This window comes from Bubalus kerabau, chromosome 2 (assembly GCF_029407905.1).
Source record: "Bubalus kerabau isolate K-KA32 ecotype Philippines breed swamp buffalo chromosome 2, PCC_UOA_SB_1v2, whole genome shotgun sequence".
Taxonomy (NCBI): domain Eukaryota; kingdom Metazoa; phylum Chordata; class Mammalia; order Artiodactyla; family Bovidae; genus Bubalus; species Bubalus kerabau.
In genome coordinates this window covers 14,750,789-14,777,265 of record NC_073625.1, presented here as the reverse complement: position 1 = coordinate 14,777,265, position 26,477 = coordinate 14,750,789, and the positions used below count along the sequence as shown (strand labels likewise).

General features: G+C 40.7%; 1 protein-coding gene across 28 annotated transcripts in view; it reads left to right on the top strand.

The window, feature by feature from the left end:
- Positions 1 to 26,477, top strand: part of LOC129643032 (uncharacterized) — a 150,185-nt gene that overhangs the window by 75,686 nt on the left and 48,022 nt on the right. For 4 of the 28 annotated variants that reach the window (XR_008709997.1, XR_008710000.1, XR_008709993.1 and 1 more), the window contains 2 exons: positions 14,789 to 14,853; positions 16,655 to 16,941. The exons of 8 other annotated variants lie outside the window; for them this stretch is intronic. Coding sequence is in view for 2 of the 20 variants with exons in the window: in XM_055567111.1 (XP_055423086.1) it covers positions 14,789 to 14,853; positions 16,655 to 16,657 (68 nt within the window). In the remaining 18 variants the exon portion in view is untranslated. Of the gene's footprint in view, positions 1 to 3,906; positions 3,952 to 14,273; positions 14,367 to 14,788; positions 14,854 to 16,654; positions 17,953 to 26,477 lie in introns of those variants that run through there. 16 more of the 28 variants (XR_008709994.1, XR_008710001.1, XR_008710003.1 and 13 more) reach the window with 9 other exon arrangements.

Below are 26,477 nucleotides of genomic sequence, written 5' to 3'. Positions count from 1 at the left end.
GTATATACAATGGAATACTACTCACACATAGAAAAAATGAAATAATACCATTTGCAGCAACACAGATGGACCAAGAGGTTATCAGACTAAGTAAATCAGAAAGAGAAAAATAGCATATGGTTTCATTTATATAGGACTTCCCTGGTGGCTCAGACGATAAAGAAACTGCCTGAAATGCAGGAGATCCAGGGTTCAATCCCTGCGTTGGGAAGATCCCCTGGAGAAGTAAATAACAACCCTTTCCAGTATTCTTACCTGGAGAATTTCACGGACAGAGGAGCCCGGTGGGTTACAGTCCAGGGGGTCATAAAGAGGCGGTCATGACTGACTACCACTTTACATTTATCACTTATATATGGAATCTAAAATATAACACAAATGAGCTTATCTATGAACAGAGACAGACAGACATAGAGAAGAGACTGGTGATTACCTAGGGGAGGAGTGGGGGGTGGGGAAAGAAAGATTGGGAGTTTAAGGTTTGCACCTGCAAACTCTTACTTATGGAATGGATAAATAACAGGGTCCTACTGAAAAGCACAGGGAACTGTATTCAGTATCCTGTGAAAAACTATAATAGAAAAGAATATGTATAGTTGAATCACTTTGCCATATAGTAGAAATTAATATAATATTGTAAATTAACTATACTTCAATAAAATAAAAAAAGAGAACATGCTCATCCTAGGGCCAGACATCCACAGAAGCAGACCAGGGACAAGAGTCTTCCTGGAAGCTGGGGCTCCCAGGGTTTCAGTTACAAGTACTGCCTGAAGTTATTAGAAAGCTGCTGACTTTGTGTCTCATCACCTTTCCTTTCACCATCCCTTATGCTGGTTAAAAATACCGTGGTGCAGTTTAAGAAAGCCTTTGGAACTGCTCAGTGGATATTTTGATCCCCATTTTGTAGTCAGGAAATGAAAACCCACAGTACCTACTTCACGAGTTTCTTAAGAGGAAAACATGAGGAACATGTATGTGAAATCCTCAGCCCAGTGCCTTAAACATCATAGATGTTCCCTTTCATTATCCCCTGTGTAATCGTGGCTTTCCAGGTGGCTCAGTGGTAAAGAATCCACTTGCCAATCCTGGAGACACCGGAGATAGGGGTTTGATCCCTGGGTCAGGAAGATCCGCTGGGGGAGGAAATGGCAACCAGCTCCAGTTTCTTGCCTGGGAAGGCTCGTGGACAGAAGGGCCTGGCAGGCTACAGTCCACAGGGTTGCAAGGAGTTGAACAAGACTGAGGATGCTCGCACACACACATGAAATCAATAATTGGTTTTTGGAGGGAAAACATTTTTGATGACAACTATGAATGAAAGGCATAATATCATTATGTAAGCAGATTCTGGAGTAGAGTTACCTATATGGGAGGGGTTATTTATTTTTACTACTGGGTGCAGGATTTATTTTTTCTTTTAGAGGCGGCACACATTAATATTTATTACCTGCTCATTTCTTAGACATGCTGAATTACAAATAATTAATGGTTTGTAGTACTCATGTAAAGAATTGAAAAAAAAATTAGTTATCTTTTTTCCTTCCTTCTTTCCTTCCATTTCCCCCTCCTTCCTCCCTCTCTGCCTCCCGCCTTCCCTCTGTTTCTTTTCCTTTACATTAGAAAACGGTTCTTCTGCCAGCATAGCTCATAAATTGGCTAAGAGAAAAACATGTGTAAATCTTCATTTTACAAACTCACCTTAGTTTCTTGGGATTAGCATCAGCTTTGGGTCCATCCCTTTCCTTGTGGTCTGATACTCCCTGGGTCAGTCTGTGGCTTGCAGGTAATATTGTTGAATTCCCCTAGGGGACTGAATGAACCATGATGCTTTAATCCCCTCTCTGACACTGCCTTCTCAGGAGGATTTAATCCTGATAGGAATAGGGGATAAGTGTATGCGAATGTCCCTCATTTGCAATGCAGGTTGTGTCTGCCTCTTTAAATAAAGTAAAGGTTAATATGTTGATTTCCTATTTATAGGTAACTTAATGCTTCTAATTTTTTCTAATCATGGCACAAGGTTTCGGCTCAGTACTATGATTTCTTAAATGATCTTTCTAAATCGCTGTAATGATATGATGAGTTTACTACTCTCCAAAGAGGTTGGATTGACAGGTTTAAAGAGACAAATCATCCAGTACTTTTTTTTTTTTTGCCACATAATATCTAGTTACAGCAGCAAGCCCTTCCGTTAAGCAAGCTGTATTTCTTGATGATGTATCTATAGGCATTTTTTGTTTTAGCCCAGGCATTTCTGCTTTGGCAATCCAGATTTAACAGTAGGGCCAATATGATCTTCACATAGATCAGAAGAGAATCAGACAATATTAATCTAAAAACTGAGCTAATACACTCCATCAGAGGAAGTAGAGATTAATTCATTGCATCATTTCCATTTCTGACACTTAAAAAAAAAAACTTGACATTTTACTGTTTTTGCTTTCTTCTTTCCCTTTATACATGGATTAAACTTTAGAAAAGCCTTTCTTCAGTCAGTATGAGACCTGGGGCCACCTTAAAGAAGCAAACTTTGCCTCCACAGACCAGCACATGTTCTCTGAAAGGGAATGGGCTGCCTAATTGGTGTCTTTATGTTTTTGTTAAGTCTACTTGACACAACCTTTCCTTGCAGTCGCTTGGTTTCTAAGAAAATGCCATATACCACCTTGAATGAACTTCCGAATCACCTGTCTGCCCACCTTCCACTCTGTCCTTTACCATTTTTGAGTGATTCCAAAAACTATAAACTATGAAAAATAGACATTTCTTCCAAGTAGAAACAAGTCTGAAGGCTTATTCGTTTGACAAATATCACATTATCAGTTCTTTGTGTAAAGCATTCTGTTGGGCACTGGAAATATGACTGCTGCTAACTCAAAACACATATATGGTACCTGTAGGGTATAGAGCACGGTTCTAAGCACATTTACTTATATTAGTATAGTTTTATTTGAAATACCTACATGTTATTATCCCATATTATTATGGGATAATTATCTTATTATTCCCATATTAGTGATGAATAAATTGAAGCCCAGAAATTTTGTTATTTGTCCAAGGTACTTCTAAGTGGTGGAGTTGAATCTGTTCCCAAGCAGGATTTATGCAAAACTGCTTAGTTGCTCAGTTATGTCTGACTCTTTGAGACCCCATGGCTCGTAACCTACCAGACTCCTCTGTCCATGGGATTTCCCAGGCAAGAATACTGGAGTGGGTTGCCATGTCTTCCCCCAGGGGATCTTCCTGATCCAGGGATCGAACCCACATCTCTTACGTCTCCTGCTTTGGCAGATGTATTCTTTGCCACTGTGTCACCAGGGAAGCTTTGAGAACCAGGACAGACTCACTCAAATCCGTCTGGACTCCCTGAAAGAGGTGGATGGGCACAAGGGGCCTCTGCTGGTACCAGGACTCCACATCCTTGAGTTCAGACAGAGGAGAGGGATCTGCTCTGGTCCCTTCTTCGATGTCTCTGGAATCTTCTATCAAATACAGTATGCATTTAACTACTTGTACAAAGATGATTGCTAGCAAAGTCATTGACGTTCCCAGATTTCGTAGGTTGTCATTTTGTCCAGTTTTCGTTCAGAAAAGTGCCTGTTCAGTCTCTCAGGAGCATGTCCTGTGCACACAGGTTCTGGGCAAACATAATAATGGTGAGTCATTCCATCTATTCACTTAATGGGTGTTTACTGAGTACTTACTATGTACCAGTTACAATATAAGATGATGATGTTATTTAGTTGCTAAGTTGTGCCCAACTCTCTTGCCCCATGGGTTGTAGCCCATCAGGTTCCTCTGCCCATGGGATTCTCCAGGCAAGAATACTGGAGTGAGTTGCCTTGCCCTCCTCCAGGGGATCTTCCTGACCCAGGGATCAAACCTGCATCTCCTGCACTATAGGTGGATTCTCTACTGCTGAGTCACCAGGGAAGTCCACTATATAAGGTACATGAAGACAAAAAGACGAATAATAAAATTATTTTCCCAATTTCCTATGCCATTTAAGTTGTCCCTTGCTTCATTTTCATCTTTTGTTTTCCTGCTGTTTTCAAGTATTTAAAATGGGTAATGTAGATATTAGAAAGTTCAGTTCAGTCGCTTAGTCATGTCCGACTCTTTGTGACCCCATGAATCGCAGCACGCCAGGCCTCCCTGTCCATCACCAACTCCCAGAGTTCCCTCAAACTCATGTCCATCGAGTTGGTGGTGTCATCCAGCCATCTCATCCTCTGTCATCCCCTTTTCCTCCTGCCATCAATCCTTCCAAGCATCAGAGCCTTTTCCAATGAGTCAACTCTTTGCATGAGGTGGCCAAAGTACTGGAGTTTCAGCTTTAGCATCATTCCTTCCAAAGAACACCCAGGACTGATCTCCTTTAGAATGGACTGGTTGGATCTCCTTGCAGTCCAAGGGACTCTCAAGAGTCTTCTCCAACACCAAAAGCACCAAAAGTTCAAAAGCATCAATTCTTTGGTGCTCAGCTTTCTTCACAGTCCAACTCTCGCATCCATACATGACCACTTGTAAAACCATAGCCTTGACTAGACAGAACTTTGTTGGCAAAGTAATGTCTCTGCGTTTCGATATGCTATCTAGGTTGGTCATAACTTTTCTTCCAAGGAGTAAGCGTCTTTTAATTTCATGGCTGCACTCACCATCTGCAGTGATTTTAGAGCCCCCCAAAATAAAGTCTGACGCTGTTTCCACTGTTTCCCCATCTATCTGCCATGAAGTGATGGGACCAGATGCCATGATCTTCATTTTCTGAATGTTGAGCTTTAAGCCAGCTTACTCACTCTCCTCTTTCATCAAGAGGCTTTTTAGTTCCTCTTCACTTTCTGCCATAAGGGCGGTGTCATCTGCATATCTGAGGTTATTGATATTTCTCCCGGCAATCTTGATTCCAGCTTGTGCTTCTTCCAGCCCAGCGTTTCTCATGATGTACTCTACATATAAGTTAAATAAGCAGGGTGACAATATACAGCTTGATGTACTCCTTTTCCTATTTGGAACCAGTCTGTTGTTCCATGTCCAGTTCTAACTGTTGCTTCCTGACCTGCATATAAGTTTCTCAAGAGGCAGGTCAGGTGGTCTGGTATTCCCATGTCTTTCAGAATTTTCCACAATTTGTTGTGATCCACACAGTCAAAGGCTTTGGCATAGTCAATAAAGCAGGAATAGATGTTTTTCTGTAGCTCTGTTGCTTTTTCGATGATCCAGCAGATGTTGGCAATTTGATCTCTCATTCCTCTGCCTTTTCTAAAACCAGCTTGAACATCAGGAAGTTCACGGTTCACGTATTGCTAAAGCCTGGCTTGGAGAATTTTGAGCATTACTTTACTAGCATGTGAGATGAGTGCAATTGTGTGGTAGTTTGAGCATTCTTTGGCATTGCCTTTCTTTGGGATTGGAATGAAAACTGACCTTTTCCAGTCCTGTGGCCACTGCTGAGTTTTCCAAATTTGTTGCCATATTGAGTGCAGCACTTTCACAGCATCATCTTTCAGGATTTGAAATAGCTCAACTGGAATTCCATCACCTCCACTAGCTTTGTTCATAGTGATGCTTTCTAAGGCCCGCTTGACTTCACATTCCAGGATGTCTGGCTCTAGGTCAATAATCATACCATCGTGATTATCTGGGTTATGAAGATCTTTTTTTGTACAGTTCTTCTGTGTATTCTTGCCACCTCTTCTTAATATCTTCTGCTTCTGTTAGGTCCATACCATTTCTGTCCTTTATTGAGCCCATCTTTGCATGAAATATTCCCTTGGTATCTCTGATTTTCTTGAAGAGATCTCTAGTCTTTCCCATTCTGTTGTTTTCCTCTATTTCTTTGCATTGATCACTAAGGAAGGCTTTCTTATCTCTTCTTGCTATTCTTTGGAACTCTGCATTCAGATGCATATATCTTTCCTTTTCTCCTTTGCTTTTCGATTCTCTTCTTTTCACAGCTATTTGTAAGGCCTCCCCAGACAGCCATTTTGCTTTTTTTGCATTTCTTTTCCATGGGGATGGTCTTGATCCCTGTCTCCTGTACAGTGTCACAAATCTCAGTCCATAGTTCATCAGGCACTCTATCAGATCTAGTCCCTTAAATCTATTTCTCACTTCCACTGTATAATCATAAGGGATTTGATTTAGGTCATACCTGAATGGCCTAGTGGTTTTCCCTACTTTCTTCAATTTAAGTCTGAATTTGGCAATAAGGAGCTCATGATCTGAGCCACAGTCAGCTCCCGGTCTTGTTTTTGTTGACTGCATAGAGCTTCTCCATCTTTGGCTGCAAAGAATATAATCAATCTGATTTCAGTGTTGACCATCTGGTGATGTCCATGTGTAAAGTCTTCTCTTTTGTTGTTGGAAGAGGGTGTTTGCTATGACCAGTGAATTCTCTTGGCAAAATTCTATTAGCCTTTGCCCTGCTTCATTCCGTATTCCAAGGCCAAATTTGCTGTTACTCCAGGTGGTTCTTGACTTCCTACTTTTGCATTCCAGTCCCCTATAATGAAAAGGACATCTTTTTGGGGTGTTAGTTCTAAAAGGTCTTGTAGGTCTTCATAGGACCGTTCAACTTCAGCTTCTTCAGCGTTACTGGTTGGGGCATAGTCTTGGATTACTGTGATATTGAATGGTTTACCTTAGAAACGAACAGAGATCATTCTGTCGTTTTTGAGATTGCATCCAAGTACTGCATTTCGGCCTCTTTTGTTGACCATGATGGCTACTCCATTTCTTCTAAGGGATTCCTGCCCTCAGTAGTAGATATAATGGTCATCTGAGTTAAATTCACCCATTCCAGTCCATTTTAGGTCGCTGATTCCTAGAATGTTGACGTTCACTCTTGCCATCTCCTGTTTGACCACTTCCAATTTGCCTTGATTCATGGACCTGACTTTCCAGGTTCCTATGCAATATTGCTCTTTACCGCATCGGACCTTGCTTCTATCACCAGTCACATCCACAACTGGGTATTATTTTTGCCTGGCTGCATCCCTTCATTCTTTCTGGAGTTATTTCTCCACCGATCTCCAGTAGCATATTGGGCACCTACTGACCTGGGGAGTTCCTCTCTCAGTTTCCTATCATTTTGCCTTTTCATACTCTTTATGGGGTTCTCAAGGCAAGAATACTAAAGTGGTTTGCCATTCCCTTCTCCAGTGGACCACATTCTGTCAAGATATTAGAAAAGCACTTCATAAATCCTAAACTGCTGTGAAAATATTCACTTTTATTTTTATCATTGCTTATTATATTGGACAAATTTCCATGTGCCTGCCTCATAGGCAACTTCAGCCATTTGTAAATTCCATTTATATTCTAGCTGAATGATTCAACTTGGTGTTTGTGGTTACTGAGTAAAAGATACATAGTTAATTAAAATTTCAAAACTAATATTCAGCATGAGATGACCGAGTTGCTAAATGAAAATGAATATTATATGATGAAGGGAAGCTGCAAATTTACTTAGGTCTTTCTATCAAATTAGCAACTTGCTTGTTACAGAGAATGAATGCTAATTAGTTCTCTGAGCTGCAGAAGGCAGCCCATATCTGTCCCAGGACAATGTTTGTTAAGCGGCCTCATTTCTTTAAGGTATTGGCCCCTTTTTTTCTGACACTGACATAAGAAAAGGGCAGATGGCCATTGTCGTGTGCCAGGAACTGTGTCGGATGATAACCACCCATCTCCTCTTTCAGCATCTGAGACAGTCATGTTTCTTGAATTAGGAGCACAGCTTGGAAACACTGTAGGATCTTCCCACCCAGTGAAAATCTGAAACTAAATAAGACCCAGAGATAGAAGACCCTTGGATTCAGGCCTAAATCAAGTGCATAGAACCCAGTAGGGCAATGACAAACCATTTTGTCAGCCTTTGATGTTAATGATAAACTTCATTCTTTAAACACATTCATTATACAAACATGCATACAAAGGTTGGGACTGGAAAAATAACATTTCTCGTGATTATTTTAAAAGAATCTTACCCTGAAATGTTTCTAGGTTGAAAATCTGAGACCCCCAGTGAAAATTTAACAGGAACATCCATGATTTTGTACCAAAGGGAGACAGATTCAAGTGCCAAGACAAGGAATACAGGCAGAAAAATATGATCGAAAAAAGCTTTGACATGGCACAGGGTTGGGGTGGAGAGGGGATTGAACCGGAGTCTGTCTTAAGTGATCAGGCTTGGTTCTAGTTTACACTAGCCTGAACACACATGAGGCAGTGCCTTCCATCTGGGTACCATGTTCAGAACAGAATCATTTAGAACATGTTCAAGGGAGAGTCACCCCTAGTGTTAAGAATTTGAAACCAAGAAGTATTTAAGACCTCAAATGCATCTAAAACATTGAGTTTCATGTGGAAGAAGGAGAAAGAGAAAAGTAAGATCATCTGTTTAATGTCCTCTGTGTTCTGATCAGTCCAAGGCCCAGAAATCACCCCAAATCATGTGGTGGCCTGGTATCTAGTTGAGGCTGGGTCTTATGCATCAGCTTGTATAGCAATACCACGGTGTTACTAGGATCCTAACTTGGGTCTTTTGGTCTTTAAAGCCCGTATTCCTTACTCTCCACTTTGTCATCTCCTGAAGGGTTAGAATGAGATCAATGAGTATAGACTTTAACAGTGATTTGGATCCTGCGTGATGAAGACTTTTCTACCATAGTCTTTAATGGTAAAATAGGTTTTTGTAGGAGAAAGGAATTATTCAGGCTTCAGCAGGATGTCCTCTTGGCTCGAATGCTGTCCTTTAAGATCCTTTCTAACTCTAAAAGTGTATATCTTTCTTTTTTAAATTAGACTATAGTTGCTTGACAATGTTGTATTAGTTTCTGATATATAGTAAAGTGAGTCAGCCACATGTATACACATATCCCCTCTTCTGTGAATTTCCTGCCCATTTAGGTCACCAAAGAGCTTTGAGTACAGTTGCCTGTACTATACTATAGGTTCCTATTAGTTATCTGTTTTTTATATAGTAGTGTACGTATGGCAATCCCAATCTCCCAATTCATCCCACCCCCTCCCCCAATCCTATTGATATCCATGTTTGTTCTCTACATCTGTGTCTCTGTTCCTGCTTTGTAAAAACAGTTTATGCCGTTTTCCTAGATTCCACATATAAGCATTAATGTATGAAAGTGTGTGTTTCTTGATTTTATGAATAAACCAACAGAACATCAGAGTGTAGTAACACATCACTAAAGAGAGAGAATAAAGGCAGGCAGAGAAAGGACTGGTCACGGCAGGAGGCAAGAAGCCAGAAGACACAGGGAGGGAAAGCCCCGCTGGTAGTTACGATGCAGGAGATCCAGAGGACCCCACAGACCAGGGTTTCAGTTTCAAGTGGAAAAGAAATAAGATAGAAGCCATCAGCACCCTGAGAAGTGATCCTGAGGTGACGTTCTACAGAATCAGCCCCTCCTCCTCTCCAGTGATAGGTACTGTAGCAGGGCATGTGTGGTCCAGAACCCTGGGTGATGACAAGTCTGTAAATGTGTTCAGCTCCCGGAAGTTGCATCATTTTAATGTTTGTTTGTTTTAAAGATTCAGCCTTAGCAGAGTTGAAATGGGCCTTGCATTGCATGGACAATGCAGTGGATTGACTTGTAGAGGCGGAAATTTGCCTGAATGAGTAAAGGTGGTCAGATGTGTATTTCTAAGAATAGCAAAGCAACGAACGTGCATTATTCCTAGAGCCTCAGCAGAGAGATGAAGGGAAGAAATGGCCATGAGAATTAAATGCCCACTGAGTTCTGAAACATACAGCCATAAGGATACTTTCTAACCATGTTTCCCAAAGGGTGTTTCAGTGGTCAGCGTACAGCTCCGTCACTTGAAACTATGTAAATTACACCAGTTAAGTTTCATCTGGACCAAATGGCCTTTCAAGATGAGGATGCTCTTGAGGAATGTCCTTTTTGCGTGTGTTCCCATGGGGGCATGTTTGCTGACCCATCTCCTACCAATGACCTGGGCATACCACTGGTGTCAGGCCATCCCAACATCCTGGAGAGAATTCCCAGCTGATGGAAATTGCCACATAGTCTGTATTTGGCAGGAAGACAAGTTTCCCTTCATCCAGGCTCCTGTGATGGCAAGTAGGGCTTGGCAGGGCTCCTTTGCCAAGGGAAATGTATGAACTCTGTCTTCTCCATGGATTCTACTTACGTCTCCTTTGAACTAGAGGCTTGTCTGTTGGAGGAGGAGCCTGGGAAGCTGGTTCCCAACCTGCCTAATTGACTGCTACTGTTCTTCGTGAGTTTGGTGAGCTCCCCAGTTGGAGAGCTGTGATTCATTTGCCATCCGCAATGATGGATTGAAGGTGACAGCCCGAGTTAAAGTTCTGAGCTCCCAGCTGGTTAGTGGATTTCACAAGTACAATGTTGCAAGAGTCATTTATCAGAAGTGTGAATCCAGAGATTTCGATGTTTGAGGTGACAGCTGTTAGACACACTACTTAGAGAAAAACTCACAGAAGATTAGGATAAGAAGGTCTTTGATTTTTTCATCCATGTGATTGGAAAGTTGGAGTAAGGAAAGGTCTCCATGGACATTTTTCTGCTGTTCAAGTGCCAGGAAGAGATTTGGGTGACCTCACATTTCAGTGGAGGCAACCTTCGAATAAGATGTGTGTGTATATTTGTAAATAAATTTAAAACCCTGGAAAAGATACCCTGGAAATCATTTAAAAAAATTAGATTTACTTTTGCATATGGACCTAATGCTGTTATTAGTAGTGGGGAGATAATCCCTGTGCAAAGTCACAGAAAGTAGTGGGTCCAATTCTTTTAGTCACAGATGGTAGAGTCCATGACAATTTTGCACTTCAGACAATGAATACATTTATCCTCCACAGGGAAGTAAATGAAATCATCATTTGCAATACTGCCTGTTTTTTTTTTTTTTAATTGTCATATCTAAACATCAGTGTTCAAAGCAAGACATTCATTCACTTCCTGGCAGGGACCCAGATTCGGTTAATTCTTGGGAGTTAATAGCTTTGGTCAGGACAGAGGTTCAAGCTCCCCACCCCCGCTTCCTGCTGTAAATAATTATCCAAATTCCATTTCAAAGATATGTCTATGGATCTCTTTCCTTGTAAAGTTTAGTGGGTATTGGGCCTCTTGATGTAATAGAGCAGTTCCCAAGGCAGGCAAGACTCAGTTTTCAGAGAAAATTTTAATGTGCCAGCTTACACATCCCATATAAACTTAATAAAACCAGATTGCCCCGTTGTGAAAACTCCTTCTTCTAAGACAGGCTGTCTATATCAGGAGCTGCCTTTATTCTTGGAGGCCACAGGGGTATCCTTCTGTATGTGACCCCTGAAGTGAATTGGTTCTTTCATAATACATTTTGGAAGGATTCTGTTTCTTCCCCAGTCACATGCTTATTACACTGTTTGTCCTTCTCTGTCTTTTTCACATCTCCTTTCCCCAAATCCCTGCTTTATTTATGTTTTTAATTTTTAAATTGATTTTTATTGGAGTGTAGATGTTTTGCAATGCCGTATTAGTTTCTGCTGTACAAAGTGATACATTCCTGCCCTGATCTCTTATCTCAACTTTATTTTCTGAGATACTCGTTAGAGTTCCTTTACTCATAAGGTCAACTTTTTCTCCAGGTTTCCCTTTTTAATTTTCTGAACTAAGAGCCTTTAAAAAATATCTCTTTTCTGTATTACATCCTCTAATCATCACTAGCTCCCATACAAAAGGTATGCTTTCTCTCTTGTACAGGAAATTGGACTCAGAGTGCTTAAGTAATTTGCTCAAAGTCAGAGCCAGAATTTGATTTTGGAATTGTTCACTTCCCGCTTCCTATGTTTTTATTTCCTCTGCTGTAGTCTCCAGTGTGTTGCCTCTGGAGAGCCATTTTCCCATCATATAGGAAGATTCCTTATTTCTTATCAAGAAAAAATAAGATAGACCTCTTTCAGCATATAGAAGTGACATAGGTAGAGAATATTCCCAATTTCTTGGTTTTTATAGGGATGACTTATGTCTGAAAAAAGAAACAGGAGATGACAATCCTTAAAACATTCAATTAGATTGGAGTTCTAATCAGCCTGGAAACTAAATAATCACCAGAAAAATGCTGAACATTATGTGAAATTCTGTTAATAGTGCCTTATATTTTGCCTGTTAGGTTTTTTAAATGTTTACTGCATTTTTTTTTTTTTTTCCCTTGGCTGTGCCATGCAGCATACAGGATCTTAGTTCCCTGACCAGGAATTGAACCGTGCCCCCTGCAGTAGCGGAGAAGGCGATGGCACCCCACTCCAGTACTCTTGCCTGGAAAATCCCAGGGATGGAGGAGCCTGGTGGGCTGCAGTCCATGGGGTCACAAAGAGTCGGACACAACTGAGCGACTTCACTTTCACTTTTCACTTTCATGCATTGGAGAAGGAAATGGCAACCCACTCCAGTGTTCTTGCCTGGAGAATCCCAGGGACGGGGGAGCCTGGTGGGCTGCCGTCTCTGGGGTCACACAGAGTCGGACACGACTGAAGCAACTTAACAGCAGCAGCAGCAGCCCCTGCAGTAGAAGCATGGGGTCTTGACCACCAGAATGCCAGGAAATCCCCTGCTGATTATTTTAGCTGTCTTTTGATATTTCCTCCTCCCTGACTCCTCCTCGTATATTAGGCCATGATTAGGTTTGCTACAAAATGGAATCAGTAAAAAATTAAGTAAAAGTTATAAAAACAAAAAGTCTGTACCTGGGGCCCAGCCCGGCTTGCCCAAGGGTGGCCTCTCCGTTAGCAGAATCAGCGGCTTTGTTCCCGTTGCATGTGCCTCCAGGATGGCACTCACTCACTCCAGGATTGAACTCACTCTTATTATTCACATTTCCCTGCATGTTTCTAGACTTGGATTTCTGGCACTTGAGCAGGTATGAGCGGTGCTTTCTTCAACTTGTGATAATAATAATAGGTAACATGTACTTGATGCTGGAAAAGATTGAGGGCAGAGGAGAAGGGGGCGGCAGGGAATGAGATGGTTGGATGGCATCACTGACTCAAGGGGCAGGGGTTTAAGCAAACTCCAGGAGATAGTGAAGGGCAGAGAAGCCTGGCGTGCTGAGTCCATGGGGTCACAAAGAGTCAGACATGACTGAACAGCTGAACAACGTCGACAGCATGTGATGAATCCTTAAATACTAGGCACTGGCCTGAGCATGTCAGTTGCGTTATCTCATTAAATTGTTCATACTTACGAAGGAGACAACTAAATCATGTTTGGAAATTTAGTGACTTCTGAACGTTCGCAGCTGCTAAGGCATTTGTTCAAAGCCACAGAGATGGTCAATAGTGACATCAGATTTAAACCTTTAATTTTTCTGACTTCATTGGCTGAGTCTTTCACCCTAGTTCATATTTGATTTCCATGATCCAGTGCAGTATTTGTTACATACTAATTGCTCAACAAATGGTTCTTGCATTGCCAAATAAGATGGAGTCTGTATGCTGTTGAAACATACTAGGCTAATAATTAGTAGATGAAAGATTCAGTTAGAAAGATGCTGTGTTTGGCTTTGTGATCTCAACAATTCACATTACCTGTCTGGACTATGGGTTTTCTTCATCTGTAAAGTGAAGGGGAAGTGGTAAAATGAGCCTTAAGATCTCTTCTATACTCTGGTGAATAAAACCACAAGTGGTGACTAGAAAAATAATTCAAAGCCACTCGCTGACACACCAGTTATTTGGCGAATAGCTATTGCATTATTCCAGTTGCTCTTCAGTTCAGCCGTAGTGGTATAATTCCATTTAGATCCAATCTAGATACATTTTTGCAGGGCCTCTATCATTTTTCAGACTCTTTGAAAAACAAAATACATTTAGGCTTCAAACCTTGAGTTTGGAAATCTGAAATATACATAAGATGATATGAATGAGCCTGACTTTGATTACCATAGGGCAGCAGAGCTGGGGGCGGCAATAAAAAAACCTATAAAATGGAACTTGATCTGACCCATGGCAGGTCGTCTTAATGCAAGGATGCCTTGGCTTTCAAGTGGATTCTTTCACTGTATTATACAAAATCTGGATAAAGTGATAAGTTAGTTTAAAAATGATTGTATAAAGTGAAGTGCACTGTCGCACAGGAAAGCATTTTGCCCCAGGGAGACCAAAATTGTAACCTCATTTCCTTTCTTTTGAGGACTCCCTGGGTTGCTTGTGGTTGCCACGGTTGGGTGGGTTGGTTTGTCGTTTGCCAAGTTAAGATGATCTTGATATTTTTTTCTTTTTTGAGGAATTGTTATCCAAAAGAGATGTTTTAAGAGGCAGAAGGAAAAGGCAGAGAAACCGAGAAAAAGCCAGGAAAAAGGAGGACCAGAGACAAAGATGTGGGTGTGTGTGTGTGTGTGTGTCTGAGAGAGATATATTAATTCATAAGCCTTATAGATATTTGAAAAAGTTTAAAGACATGGGACAGTTATATTGGGGAGGCCATTGGGTTTGCTTGAAGGTCAATGATGCAAAAAAATTAAAAAATGAAAGTTGATGACTTTGGCAGTTGCCTTCTCTAACAGTTTATAGACACTTCCTCACTGACACTGTCCCTCCCCCAGCTGCTATGGCATGACTATTCAGCACAGATCCCTGTGGTCAGAAAGATCCCCTGGAGAAGGGAATGGCCGCCCACTCCAGTATTCTTGCCTGGGGATTTTCATGGACAGAGGAGCCTGGTGGGCTACAGTCTTTGGGGTTGCAGAGAGTTGGACACAACTGAGTGGCTAACACACCTGTTCTCCCTGTGTACGATAGAATGCTTCATCCATGCAGGTGGCAGTGACCATAAAGATCAGGGGGACCTTTGGACTGCTGGACAGGTGAGTGCTGTGTCCACTTGTCTTACTTTATCTCTCCTGCCATTTGGACTGCTTGCCTGCTGGTTCAGGCAGAGACGATAAGCAATGTGAGCCTGCACTACCAGTCAGGTTGCTCGCCACTGAACATGATCCAGCCTTTACATATAAATCATTTTCTTGTTTTGTTTGTAAACCAGTTGTTCTCCTGAAGAAGGATCCAGAAAGTGCACTGAACACAGTCAAACTGCCTGATACAGGCCAATAAGATTGGGCTATGGATTCAGCCTGCCCTCCTGCTTATATCACTACAAACTGTAGAATATTTGCAACATACTTCTAATAGGAAAACAAGATTTCCTTTGCCTGGATCTTAGGAAAGCTGGTGGCAACAGGCGTCGTTCCCAGCATAAAGCAAGTGTTCAGTGTTTGATAATCATTATTATGATTTTGATTGCTCTTGTTTTCTGTCTTCCCTGAGGTTAGTTAATTTCTACTGTAAGGATGCTGTCCGTTGACCCATCTAATAGATGGTCAGGCTTCAGAATGACTTGATGAGTACCCTTTTGGAGGATAAAATCACAAGCTTTCTGATTTCAGGCCAAAATATGCTAAAATTAAGGTGAATGCTAGTAGTATGCTGGGCTTCCCTTGTGCCTCAACTGGTAAAGAATCCACCTGCAATGTGGGAGACCTGGGTTTGATCCCTGGGTTGGGAAGATCCCCTGGAGAAGGAAAAGGCTACCCACTCCAGTATTCTGGCCTGGAGACTTCCATGGACTGTATAGTCCATGGGGTCACAAAGAGTTTGACACAACTGAGTGACTTTCACTTCACTTCTAGTAGTAACTTAGCAGTGTTTTAAAATAATAATGTTAGATCAGTGTTTAGCTTTCAGTCTGAATCCATTTTGGAGACTTTTATTGTTCTCCTGTGAAGCAGCACAGCAGGTTTATGAAAAGCTCATGTTCAGAGTTTTTGGTCTCATACTCTTGGAACTTCCCTGGTGGTCCAGTGGTTAAGACTTTGGCTTCCAACGCAGGAAGTGCAGGCTTGATCCCTATTTGGGGAGCTAAGATACTACATGCCTCTTGGCCAAAAAACCAAAACAAAACAGAAGCAATATTATAACAAGTTCAAAAAAGACTTTAAAAATGGTCCACATTAAAAAAAAAAAAGACCCCCCAAAACAAAAAAGTTCTTGGTCTCATATTCTCAACTGCAAATCTTCAGGTTCACATGAGGGTATTGGCAGTAACAACCCCAATGAGAAGTGATCTCTCCCTTTCTTTCTTAGGGAAACTTTGAAGTATTGTTTGAAAATGCAAATATTTCATCTGAGTTCTTGTTGAATTTTGACAGCTCTTTTGTTTTCTTTGCTACATTTGAATATGTTGGACTCTGATGACTGGTCAGAAGTTGATTATCAAGAGAATTCTGTGGTTTTAAAACAAAATATTGGCAGTTGAACATATAATTGAGCATGTGTGCTAAGTTGCTTCAGTTGTGCCCAACTCTTTGCGACCCTATAGACCATAGCCTGCCAGGCTCCTCTGTCCATGGGATTCTCCAGACAGGAATACTGGAGTGGGTTGCCATGCCCTCCTCTAGGCAATCTTCCTGTCCTGCATTAACAGGCGAGCTCTTTAGTTCTAGCACCTTCTGGGAAGCTCATAATTATACCCAGTCAACTATTAGTTAGAGGCAGATTAGTCATGGGTAAGACCAAGCAAGTTCTAGGTACCTTATTTTTGGGCCAAGGCATTTGATAATTGGGCCATAGGTGATGAGTGCTAAATGTTCACCTCTGTCCATCTTCACGCAGTAACTGCAGTGGTATCAAGAAGAGGAGGGAAGTGAGTGTGACATCTGGGCAGCTGGAGTGTGAGGACCACAAGGAGAAAGCCCTGGTCCTCATTCCAGCATTAACTGAGCTGACATGCTCCCGGCCTTGATGATGCGTCTGAGTGGGGTTCATACACGGTTCTAATCAAGCTTTGACTACATAATTCTCCAACCAGGAAGGCAAAAGAAGCTGTCCCACGTCTCCGATGCCCTTATGAATAAGCTGCTCTGAGATCAGAAGTGGATTTCCTATGTAGCTAAAGCCATGTAAGCTTTAAACCTCTTCCTATTATGGGCCCCCTTCCAAATTCTACTTTGTGTCTGACTTGTAGGTCTCTCAGAACCTGGAACATGAGTATTTGCTACAATCATAACTTCAGAGTAAATTTCTTCCTGCCAAACTAAAATTAGAACATGGGATGCTTTACTGCAATGTTTTAAAATGCTGATACTATAAGTTGTATTGGTTAATTGCCAATTACCCAGCATTCAGATTTTAGAAATTTTGGGAGGGTCTCAGGTGCACCGCTAAGTAGTCTAAATGAATTAACCGTCAATGTCAATAAAAATTCCTATAACAGAGCGTTTTTCCTCCATAGAAAAGGTGTGGCAGGAGCCCTCCTTCAGAACAGAACCTTTTTGATTTTTTTTTAACTTAATTTTGTATGCAGTGGAAGCTTACCACTTTTATTTAACTTCACAACCCGAGGGATTGGAATAGCAGACAGTGAAGAAAATAGATTAAAAGAATAAGTTTAAAAAAACCTTACCTAAACAAGCAAAAAGTAACAGTAGAGATCAGAGGCAGCTGGGAAAAGACAGAAGCTGCATGAATGCAATCAGCAGGAATGTGGGGTCATTTAAAGTGTCCAGGCACGTGGATCAAAACCAGCTTTGTCCTTAAGGATTTAATTTGCAGGCAGGTAACAAAATCACTAATTAGAACAACAGGCATCAAGTAGCCCTTTATATTCTATAGACTAAAGTAAGTGAAATTGCACTAAAGTAAAACTGAATTAAAGTCAATACTCTCCCCTCCCATGCAGGCTGCCATATAACACTGAGCAGAGTTCCCTGAGCTATACAATCGGTTCTTACTGGTTATCCATTTTAAATATAGCAGAGTGTGTCCATCCCAAACTCCCTAACTATCCCTTGGAGGGGAGTCTGGGGGAGAATGGATACATGGATATGTATGAGATGCTCTGCTGTGTATCTGAAACTATCACAACATTGTTAATTGGTTACTCTCCAATATAAAATAAAATGTTTGCGAAAAATAAACTCAGCATTCTTTTTCTCAGTAGGACATTTAATAATATCTGAGGCCATATACTTTGGTGGTTAAGGGCACAGACTTTGGAGTTGGACTGCCAAGATTTTAAAATTTGGGTATAATCAATGTATAGTATGGAGAAGGCATGGCACCCCACTCCAGTACTCTTGCCTGGAAAATCCCATGGACGGAGGAGCCTGGTGGGCTGCAGTCCATGGGGTCGCTAAGAGTCAGACATGACTGAGCGACTTCACTTTCTCTTTTCACTTTCATGCATTGGAGAAGGAAATGGCAACCCACTCTAGTGTTCTTGCCTGGAGAATCCCAGGGACGAGGGAGCCTGGTGGGCTGCTGTCTATGGGGTTGCACAGAATCGGACACGACTGAAGTGACTTAGCAATGTATAGTAAAGTACACATCTTTAAAGTGTCCAATTGGGTGAATTTTGACCTGTATGTTGATGTGTGAACATCACCACATCTAAGATAATAAACCTAACCATCACCCCCATCATTACTTAGTTCCACTTATGAATGCATAGGTCTCTTCTGCATTCCCTTTCCAGGCAATCACTGATCTCCTTTGTATTACTAAAAGCTTGCCTTTTCTGGAAAATTATATACGTGGAATCATACTGTGTGTATGCTTTTTTTGATCAAAATTCTTTCACTTGACTCAGTTGATTTTAGATTCTTCTACGTTGTGTGTCTGTTGCTTTTTATGACTCAGCAGCATCCCATTGTGTGTCTTTGTGACAGTGTTTATCTGTTGGCCCATTGATGGACGTTGGATTGTTTCCACTTTTGGGCTATCACAAGTAAAACCGTTAAGAACTTTCATGTGCAAAATCTTCGTGTGGACATGCTTTCGATTGCTTGAGTAAATACCTCTGAGTGGAATGACTCATGCTAGATATATGGTGATTATACTTGGCTTAAATTTCGGTTGTATGATCAACTCGCTTATGACATTGTGTTAGTCACTTAATCTGTTCGATGGTAACTAAGGCACCAGTTTATTGGAAGGATTAAATGATATGATTCATGGAAAGCCCTTAGTAAGCATTTACAGTTTTAAATAATTATTTTTTTTAATCTTTAACAATTTTAAAACAATTTAAAAATTTTATCAGTGCTGAAATTTTTTTCTTCTCAGGAAGGTTCATTCATGTGAAAAATGATTATTCCATCATACTGCATCAGAAGGGTCTAAGTCTATTTTTATTATATTTCCTTAGGACATGAGCTGTGTGTATGGTTACCAGCTAGCAACATACAGAGAATGATAGGCAATCGACCTTTGAAGCGATAGGTTCAAATGAGTGATTTCAGTTTCTGAAAGACTATTCATATATTAAAATGCAGGGAAGGTGTAATCAGTCTAATAAGAGTTAGTAATAGGTACCCATTTCTGTGTGGAGAGTCAATGATAGAAGAGCTAAGATAAAGGAAATGCAATTCTTAAGTGTCTCCTTTAGAGTGTAGTAAACTGAGGAGTGATCTTTAGATTGAGGGCTAAGACCACTTTCCTTATCAGTTGGCTTTGCTTTGGGAACATCGTTTAACCTCTCTGCCACTTAGAAGAATGAGCCTCCAGCTCAAAAATTTATGAATCTGTGACATATGATGTGACGAGATACTTTCTTAACATTGCTGGCACTCCCTAAAATCTAAACTTTAAGTTGAATCATGGTTAATTATGCCCGTGGGGGAGTTTTATAATTGTTTGTGGAGAGGTGCAGTGTTTTAATGGATTTATGCAGGAATCTTCACTGCTGTCTGGATTCAGTGCTGTGATCTTTTTTCAGCGCTGTGGATGCTGAGGACTAGCCAAAGATCACAGGTGATGTAGCTGAGCTCTCAGGTTCTAGAGAGGGTCAGAGCTGATCGGCCATGCCCACTCCATGTCTGCTTTCAAGCAGGCCAGACCTGGGTAGTGCCGAGACCGCTTTCTTTTTCCCAAGAGTACTCTGCTAAGGATGTGGTTTTTCAGACACCAGGCCCACATAGATTCAGGGACATGGTGATTTTTCTTTGATTTTATGTTTAGTTTTACTGTTGTTTTGGATATTCTTTTCAGCACTGCCTTATGTGAAATTAACTCTGATGTGGCACTGAAACTGACACCTGCTCTCTGTCTTCTCAGCTAACAGCTGGATGAACAGATGCCTATAAGCCACTGCTGTTCAGTAACCCCCCAAACTATTTTGTCAGGATGATCACGTGCATTTTTCATACTTATTTATTTATAAGTTGAGATGCTTTTCTGTGAGTAATATTCAAAATGCTGACCCCATCATGGGAGAGTAATGATTGAGAAATTTTGCAGTGTTTATAAATTCTGATACAATACATCATGGGCTTCAACTGCTGAGCATGATCTTAATGCTGTCTTTTTTAGACGTATGCTTGAGGAGACATCAGTGTCTTCAATACATGTCCATCTCCCTATCCTCTCATCTCAACATCACCACCTAGCAGTGTGCAAGAGAGGGCTTTTGATAGGCATTTCCATGGTTCATGCTAATGTCTTTTCAATTAAAATTTGATTATTTTCTTGGAGGAATCCTCAGAGGCAGGAACAGCTTATTTGTCAGTATCTTATTTAGATTTTGCTTTTAGGCAGACTGCTTTCTGTCCATTCTGACATAAGGAAGTAATGTTTTGGGTCACTACTGACATTTTACTTATTGTTGTTCAGTCGCTAAGTTGTGTCTGACTTTTTGTCCTACCCCATGGATTGCAGCACACCGGGCCTCCTCTGTCCTTCACTTTCTCCTGGAGTTTGCTCAGATTCATGTCCTTTGAGTTGGTGATGCTCTCCGACCATCTCATCCTCTGCCTCCCCCTTCTTTGCCTTCAGTCTTTCCCAGCATCAGGGTTATGTGTTTAGCTTTTTCAGTGGGTCTGTGGGGTTGAAGCACATGTATTTACTTCAGTTTCCAATCATTGAGAAAGCAGTCAGCTTTTTCTACGACGTTAGGAAAATTTTCCCAGTTGCAGGCAGTTCCTCTTAACATTCTGGTGTGTACACAGCACACATTGAATTTTGCTCTCTTCAGTAAGTTAGTCAATGCTTTCTCTCAAACAAACCTAACTTCTGATTATCTTTGTTGGAAAAACTCTAAAAGCCTCATTCTATGCAAATATGGAAAAACTATTATCTTTCCATATCCCATGGTGGGGAGTAAAAGCAAATCAGATGGCCAAGAAAGTCAACTGTTGATCTAATATCAACATTTCCAGAGTGGTAATCGTACTTTGAGTTATTACTGTCAAAATGATCAATTATTAAAGGCTTGTGTTTGTGATTTTTTTCACTCCTGCATTATCCAAATTGATTGGCATGAAGTAAAAATTTAATTTGCCTTTTGCTTTCTCATTGTTGTAAAATGTTTGCAGAATACAAATGATATTAAAATTATTGTGCAGTATTCATAATCAGAGTTCTAATTTAAAGTTTTAAAAGGAAATGAGATGAAACCTCGATTTTGTGTATGTGTGTATATTTATATGTATATTCAATACTTTATAATAACCTATAATGGAAAAGTAAGAAACAAAAGATTCAGTTTAATGTTGGAAAGCAAGGAGATCAAACCAGTCAATCTTAAAAGGAAATCTACCCTGAATACTCTTGGGAAGGACTGATGCTGAAGCTAAAGCTCCAATACTTTGGCCACTTGATGGGAACAGCTTACTCATTGAAAAGACCCTGATGCTGGGAAAGATTGAAGGCAGAAGGAGAAGGAGAAAACCACAGAGAAAGAGGTGGTTGGATGATGTCACCAATTCAGTGGACATGAACTTGGGTAAACTCCAGGAGATAGTGAAGGACAGGGAAGCCTAGCGTGCTATGGTCCGTGGGGCCATGAAGAGTCAGACATGACTTGGCGACTGAACGACAGCAACAAAAAGAATGGAAAAGACTCTGAAGAAGAATATGTGTATGTGTGTGTGTAACCATATCACTTTGCTGTATACCTGAAACTAGCATTGTAAGTCAACTACAATTTTTAATGAAAAGTACATGGAGGGTATAGGCGACCTGGGGCAGTTGTGAGCTGCTGGAGCAGAGAATGGGTGACAGAGTTAGAAGAATGCATCTGGACTGGAAAACCAGGACGGATGATTGACAAGGAGTTTTCCAACCTCCATTCCCACAAAACACACATAAAGCACTTTACTAGAGGGATAAAGAAAGAAAGAAAAGAAAGTGAAGTCGCTCAGTTGTGTCCGACTCTTTGCGACCCCATGGATTGTAGCCTCCCAGGCTCCTCCATCCATGGGATTTTGCAGGCAAGAATATTGGAGTGGGTTGCCGTTTCCTTCTCCAGGAGGTCTTCCCAACCCAGGGATTGTATTGAACCTGGGTCTCCTACATTGTAGGCAGATGCTTAACCATCTGAGCCACCAGGGAAGTCCATTGACTAGAGGGATACATGCTTCTAAATAAAAATATCCTTGGGAATGCCTTGGCACTGAATATGCTGTACAATGTCATGGAAGAATACAGCAATCTGTTGAGTGACAGACACAGCAGTTAGCAAATGGTTGTGTGTGGACCAGAGGAATTTTCAGTCTGTGGATTTTTCTTTCGTAGCTATTTGATTTAAAACTAGTCACTTTGCTTGCAGTATGGTCACTAGTTTAATGTGTTGGGGGTTCTGCATGGGTGTTGCAATATGGGGGTGAAAAATAAAGCAGCAGATGGGATTGAAGGAAGTGAAGATCCCTGCATGGTGCACAGGGTGCCCTGGGATCTTCTATTTGCAACTTAGAATTAATCTGTGCTTTGTCTCTGGTACCCAGGTCCCCTCTTCATAATACGTTTGGTCATTTGAGATGTACAATTGAGAGGGAAACACTGAATTTGTGTATACTAGTATGCTGCCTGTTGATAATAAATAGCACTGGTTTGGTAACCCCAGAGTTGAGGGTTACATAATAACCACCCAAAGAGACTTCAATATTTGTCCAATCATTAGGACCTTGCAACTCAGGGGCCAAAAATTTCCAGTCAGGTGTTAGCTGGGCAAAAAGTATTTTGGTCAAAACTTGACTCTTGATACTCACTGTCCTACGAGTAAAGTATAATTTCAGGGGAGGAGAATAGCTTTCTGAAATTAATATTCTATAGTTTGAAAATGGTTGATTTCAGAACCTGGGAACATACCTGACCTATGAATATTGTAATAGTGATTATCTATAGTTACATGCCTATTGTAAGTATATTGGCATAACTTAATCACAAAGATAGCAATTTTCAGGAACACTGAGAGCAAAATCCTTAATATTTCTACTGTATAAATCATGTTGGAATAATTCAGATTTTTTCCATTATAATCTAGACATGATTTTTATTTATGAGTACTCAAAAACTAATAATGGCTTTTAATTGGACACTCATCACCCATTTTTGATACATGCCTAAGGGAATGGAAAAGATAAGGCATACTTGACAATTTTCTTTGAGTAGTGTTCCATGTTACATGGATTTTAATTCTTTTCTTTTTTTTAAGGTGGACCATTTTTAAAGCCCTTATTGAATTTGTTACAATGTTTTTCTGTTTTCTGGTTTTTTTTTTTTTTTTTTTTTGGCTGCAAGGCCCTTTTTGACCAGGAATTGAACCCACGCCTCCTGCTTGGAAGGTGAAGTATTCACCCCTTGACCACCAGAGAAGTCCCCAGATTTTAATTCTTACTTGACCTATTACCCAAATAGCCTTCTACATAGATAGCAAACACAGCAGCCAAAACCAAAATGGTGAGGTGGGGGTGATGAGGGAGAAGTCTTTATTTTTAGAGGAGACACGTTGGAAGTTGATGGAACTAACGGCCATTGTATTTATTTTTTCCTCTTCTCCTTACCATTTTACAACATTTTTGGCCTGTCATCTTGATATAACCTTTACACAAGTGCTCAGAAGAAAGTGGAGATGCTTAATAATCATGCAAATTAGGCAGAACAGACACATCTTTGATAGGAGAATTAACTAAGAGCAAAACATGTTATTAACAAGTGGCCAGTGATGTGACAAATATTTTGTGTCAATGGAATTAATACTGAAACATGTAGCAGCCAGCTTTTATTTTAAAAATGAGAAAAATCATAGTTAATTCAGTTTTATGAGGCAAACATGTATTAAACAGATGTTGTATTGATGACTTAGGCAATAGCATGCAATTTTTTTCCATTTTTTTAATGTTTGGAGAAAATAGGGCAAAATATCAAACACTGCAGGTTTATAATAGCCTGACTATGTCATAGTATCAATACTGCAGAGTATGGATTTTATTTTCTACCCCCACCCCCATTTTTAAGACTCTTGGCTATCAATCTTGTAACATGCTGAAAATTTTAACTTGCCCTTGATGTAGTGAAGTGATTTTTGTCCCTGATAATTTGCAGTCTAAACAGGTCCGTTGATGGAAATCTTAGGACTCAGTGGAGCTCACAGATGGGAGTCTTGTAAATAATATAAAATTCAGTGGTCCAAGGGTGTGAGTTCTGACCTTTCCCTGTGACCTCAGAATCCCAAGTATTTGGATTAGATCTTATATTGTGGATGAACTGGAGAAGAGCATAGAAACCCACTGCAGTATTCTTGCCTGGGAAATCCCATGGACAGAGGAGCCTGGTGGCTATCGATAGGGTTTCAAGAGGTGGATAGGGCTTAGTGACTATACCATTACCACCATGGAAGGACAGACAGAAGGCAGGATGCTCTCATATCCCATTACTCATTCTTATTCATTGTATGAGACTTGATCCTCTATTGAGTGACCACATACTGCGTTTATAAAATTGCTTGCTGTGTTGTGTTGCCTTCTGAATCAAAAAATGTTGAATCCACATTGTAAACCAACTATACTTAAATCGAATTAAAAAAAAATAAAAAAGATGTTAAGTATGATCTTCTGCCATATATGCCGAAATTTCCCAATTCATCCCATCCTCCCGTTCCCCCTTGGTATCTGTAAGTTTGTTCTCTACATCTATGTCTCTGTTTCTGCTTTGCAAATACGTTTATCTGTACCATTTTTGTAGATTCTACATGTAAGTGATATTATATTTGTCTTTTCTCTTTCTGATGTACTTCACTCTGTATAACAGTATCTAGGTCTATCCACATCTCTGTGGATGAGATTAGTGTTATCTTATAGTACTTCTATTTCAGTTTGAGGGCTTCCCACGGGGATGGGGTAGCCAAGGAGGGAACTTCAAGGACAATGTGTGGCATTGTTATTATGTAGCTGATGCATCATGGTATTCAAAGAAATAGGAAGACTATACCCAGTCATCTGCTCACATGTACATCTCTGGCTAACCTTACTGGACCCAAGGGGCAGGTGGAAATGCCACACTTAGTGCAAGGGAATTGGTGAACAAGTATCTGAGTCCAGGACGACTTAGAGAGTACCCGACAATCTCTCCCAGGAGTCTCCGGCAGGCCTGGGCTGCAGGGTCAGGGTAACCTGCTTGGGTTCTGTATATCAGCTTCCTTCCCTTCCCTGCATCCCCTTGATCATGCTATACCTGCAGATGTTGCCATGATTCACAGTTTGGAACTTCATAGGAGTGTGTCTCAGAGAAACCAACTTTCAGGTAAATCCCTGTGACATGGGCTGCTTTGGGGTGAGGAGGAAAGACAACTGGTGCAGCTGAAATTTGAATACCACTGGGAAACTCACGTGAACATCCAGGGAGCATTTATGTAGTAACTTGGGCTTTCAGTAACTTTTTGTCAGGTATACTTATTTTGTTAGCGATGAATGTTCTTAAAAGAATTAGAAAATTCGGGTCATGCAAACCTAAATGTTCAAGTCATCCAGCAGCTAGAGGTAAAGGTGGAATAAATCTTACACTGACACGTATCCCTTGCTGTGACTCACAGGGTCCATCCAGTTTCAGAGCAGCATTGTGTTCAAGAGAACACGTCCATCAGAAGAAGGGAAAGTCAAATTAGCATGAATTCTTTTAATTTCTTGGAGTGTTTAAGGGTTAAGTATGTGAAACATAGTCATCATCTCTAACATGGGTATTTCTTCTTCACGCCCTTCAAATACTAGGACAGCTCCCACGTCTTTTTTTTTTTTTTTCTTTTACATACAGTTTCTCCCCAAATAAAACTCCTGAAAATATCCCACCCATATCAGATTGGTACCACTTATCTTCCTCTTCCTTCCTTTTTGTTCCTAAGTTTACAGGACTTAGAAATCTTAAAAACACCTGCTTGACTCACTGGTTCCCTCCTTAGAAGGCTTAGGAGAGAATCAGCGCAGGAGTGGGTCCCCAGCCTCCCTTAGCAGTTCAGGGTGGTGCCGCAGATCTGAAGACATTGATTAATAAACAATGTGTGTTCTGCTACGGAGATATTTAGACCATGCCTTAGTTTTCTGTGACAGTTTTTTTTTTTTTTTTCACTTAGCAGTGCCTTGTATAGTTTGTTCTTTAATAATTATGAATGCACAGTCATTTCTGTTGGATTTCACAGATTCAATTAGAGAGTATAATTTATTTGCCT